The following is a 4,173-nucleotide window of genomic DNA, read 5'->3' as shown; positions in this document are numbered from 1 at the left end:
ATTTGTTTTCCGGCCCAGAAAAGCATCAGTGACCCTCAATCGTTAGTGAACCAAAACAATGCAGCTGGGCTCTAAATATTGCTTTAGTGTGTTTTTCTTTGGGCCCTCTGCAGTCTAATCACTAGTTAGATTAAAGTAACAGGTTGCCTTTGAAATCCAGTGTGTTACAGGCATAATTGTACACTTGAAACTGAAACAGAAACTTGTTTCTATTTAAGGCCCCTATCAGATGGAGCATGTTCTAGCAGCCTGGGGTAGCTTTTTGTAGTTGTTATCAATGAGAGGGAAGTGTTTTCCTTCCTCTGTAACCGACCCATCTACCTAGTTGTACACCCACCTCATCAATTCATCACTGACCAGAAACTTCAAGTTCACAGCAAAAACATGCATTAACATACACATTAATACACTCCCGCTGACAGTGTGGGAGGCAATAGAGACTTTGCTGTCTTAGGTCAGACTACAGAGCCTCCATGTTAATTTTTTGTTACTGTCATAAATATGGGTACAACTCATTACCCATAGCTATACACCCCTAAATGACACCAAAATGCAGTAGAGATTCTCAGCATAGTTTTTTATTACATGTTTATTTTGGTACAGACATTTACCCGCCAGCATAGTGGGTGGCCCTCTGTCATTTACTCACCAAAGGAAAATCTACCCATATTTGGCACTTGGTGGGTGTTAATTTCAGACCCTGCCTATTTTATTAACATGATCAGGTTAGGTTGGTAAAGACTTAAAGTATTTTCATTGAACGATCAGTTGATTTGCAAACTACAATGCTTGTGGTGCTGAGACAGTAGGGCTCAATTTAAGGGGAGTGGGCGGTAGGTCTTGGTGGAAGATGTTTCCACAGTATCTACTTACTTTGTTATTTAATACAGCAACATGACTTTTGCTGTCAGTGGTTTAATGCTTGTGCTCACTGTACACAGCAGATACCTTCTCAAATGCTGTCTAAATGTCTTGTCTCGTAGTCCGTACACAATAGGACTGAGAAACCTGGGAAGGATCTGGACAATGATATAGGAAGCAAAGACTATTTGTACATGATGTTTAGGAAACAAGTACAACAGAGCCTTTCGCACTGCGTGGGCTATATAGGTTAGCATACACAACAGTAGCTGAAAGCCATGGAGAAGGATTGTATTCCTGGCCTTCTTTGTGTCTCCTTTAGCTGATTTAGCTGTTTTAGCAGATTTAGCAGCTAAGAAGATCATGATGTAGGTGTAGAGGAGAGTGAGCCAAACACCAATTAGGTAAATTATGTGGGAAACATCCCTTTTTTTTAAGTGTATAGGATGTCGGAACAGGTTTTCCCTTTTACAGAACATTGTGGAATAAAATAACTGTACAGGCTCTGTTGCCAGAAGAATAATCACATCTGGCAGGGCTAAGACTGAACTCATGACCCAAATCCAACCAATCAGAACATAAGTTCTTTTGATGGTGCAGAGCTCAGCGTGTCGCAGTGGTAAACAAATAGCAATGTAGCACTCCACTGCCATGACAGCCAAATTTAATGGAGTGTTGAGGGTGGTGAAAATAGATAAGGTAATAATAAGGCAACATAAAGAAGCATTGATTCTGTAGAAGATGTAACTAAGGAGAAACAGACTTATAGTTAAAGTGAGCTGGATCATGTCGTTCACCACCAGGTGGATAAATAGGATGTAACGGGGATTCACATAAAATATCTGAAAGAGGAGAGAAGAAAAGAAAAGAAAGGAATCAGTCAGTTGAAACATCTCATCTTTCTTTATCACTTTAATCTAGGGCTGTCCTGAGAACCAGTTTTTGGGGATGGAAGCTTCAGTGGGAAATATCGCAATTAATCAAAGCTTAAGATTTTGAAACTATTCCAGACCTTTGACTTTTTTTGACATCTTGCGAGGGTATCTGTAACCCTGTCACGTGTGGTCAAACTGTCACAGTTTCAGTAGTGCTGGACTGCTGCTAACTGACATTAGATGAGAGCGAGTTGGACTCCTAAAATTATTAAGTTTAAATGTCCCTGTCTGAGAATAACTGATGATAATTGATGTTGATGCATAATAAATAATGCTGGATCACTGGATTAATTATAACATAGTATATAATGTAATAAAACACAACATATTAACATAATATAATATGTTATAGTATGACTACAATATAGTAAATAATAAGCAATAAATGACGATATAGTCTTGCTACGGTTAAACACAGACACCTATGACCTCAGTTCATCAAGAATTTTCTGTGTTTATGGATTTTTTGTTCATGCAGCCATGCAAGTTTTTGTTTTTTTATTATTTCCCCCCCCAAAATTCAATGTATTATTGGTTGAGTACCTGTTATGCAAATGGTCATTTGTGGAGTGAAGTGTTCTTTTAGTGAAGAAATATAATAAAGTAAATAATGTGATAAAACATAACATATTAACATAATATAATATAATATATTATATTATAGTATGACTACAGTATAGTAAATAATAAACAGTAAATAAAGTGTAATAACAAAATATACAAATCAGTCCAACAGAGGTTGCAGCAATAATGATTATGATATTAATAACAACAAAAATAATGAAGATGTCTGACCTGGTGTTTTCTGAAGGTGTGAATCAGAGTACCATTGATATAGTTGATGATGAGGCCAAGAGCCACAACAATCACATTTTTGGCTACAGCTGTGTTGTAGGCGTCTCGATAGCTCAGACCAGTCGACACGTTATAGCCATGAGATGAGGAATTCATTGATCTGATGAGCAGCCTGTTGCCCTCTGTTACAGACAAAGATTTAAAATGTTTTTAATATGGCATTACTGAAATTTTAAATTTTATTTATTTGTTTTCTATTTTCAGAGTTTTCCCATGATTGCAGGAATACCATGGGTAACAGTTCAAGGAATTATGCACAGAGAATAAAGTAAACATACAACCATGAACTCATCTGTACTTTCTCTGGAGAAAGTATTCGTCTATATACGTTGCTAATTTTTGCGTGGGCCCTAAATGTTTTACAGCACTGATAACATGCTTTACTTAAAAACAGAGAGTGGCAATATAGATTTAGGCATAGTAGTATCTAAATTTCTAACTGTCTCAGTGAAAGAGAAAAGGAAAACAGTATTTGCTTTTCTATATACACAATTTTTTAAAGTTAAAAAACATCAACAAATGCCAGATAGATAAATATTAATATAAGGTTATGCCAAATGATCACTTTAGAAAAATGTAGGAATTACTTTTTTTTTTCTCAGATGAAGTGTTTTCCACTTGTTCATACACTTCCTCTTTTAGTTGAACAATTTTGAAGATATGCTCAATTTCTCAGAAAAATGATCACTGGGGCTCAGCATATGCCCATGTAGTTCAAAAGAATTGCCATACTGTAAAAAACAACAACACACACATCATATTATCATAATGCAGTAACACAGTGAGGTAGCATCAAGGTTTTTCCTACCTTGGATAGTTTACTCCATTGTCCACTTTCATCAGTCATGAAATCTGAAATCTGTTTGATGGCTTTATATGGAGCAGGATGATGCATGAGACCTGCATCATGTCAGAGAATGTAAGGTGACTGGACGATAATCTGTCAGTCAAACAAGAACAAAACCTGTTTGAACATTAGAGTTGGGCAATATTGAAATTTTCTACTCATGNATATGGAGCAGGATGATGCATGAGACCTGCATCATGTCAGAGAATGTAAGGTGACTGGACGATAATCTGTCAGTCAAAACAAGAACAAAACTTGTTTGAACATAAGAGTTGGGCAATATTGAAATTTTCTACTCATGATATATCTTTAAGAAAAATCATATACAATATCATCGCCCCACCCAAAAAAAAAAAAAAAAAAAAACGCTAAAGAGGGAGATGCAAAGCGCATATACAAACAGATGTGGACTGGAGAAGCAGCTGTTATAATGCTCTTAAATGGCCACAAAGTTGCCCCAGTGTATAGGCAATAAGTGCTATTTTGCACGAGGCCATGCTGAGTCCAATAAATCAGATCAATGGATCAATGGTAATGGTTATTTTTATTCAATAACACGTTTATCAACATTGATATATGGAATAACACAGGCCTATATTATAAAAGTCAGAAACTCACTGTGGTGAGATTTTGCAGTTGCAACCAAACAAGCAGTGGAGTAGCATGTTTCCAAAT

General features: G+C 36.4%; 1 protein-coding gene across 1 annotated transcript; it reads right to left on the bottom strand.

Annotated features, from left to right (window-relative positions):
- Positions 1-723: 723 nt before the first annotated feature.
- LOC126387555 (odorant receptor 131-2-like) lies at positions 724-2,747 on the bottom strand. Its single transcript, XM_050040068.1, has 2 exons — positions 2,592-2,747; positions 724-1,703 (listed from the first exon to the last, which is right to left on the bottom strand). The coding sequence occupies exons 1-2, from the start codon at positions 2,745-2,747 to the stop codon at positions 882-884; spliced, it is 978 nt and encodes a 325-aa protein (XP_049896025.1). The 3' UTR covers positions 724-881.
- Between the last annotated feature and the right edge of the window lie 1,426 nt (positions 2,748-4,173).

This window comes from Epinephelus moara, unplaced genomic scaffold (assembly GCF_006386435.1).
Source record: "Epinephelus moara isolate mb unplaced genomic scaffold, YSFRI_EMoa_1.0 scaffold794, whole genome shotgun sequence".
In the NCBI taxonomy this organism is placed as follows: domain Eukaryota; kingdom Metazoa; phylum Chordata; class Actinopteri; order Perciformes; family Serranidae; genus Epinephelus; species Epinephelus moara.
The sequence above is the reverse complement of the archived record's forward strand: the minus strand, read 5'-3'. Positions and strand labels throughout refer to the sequence as shown.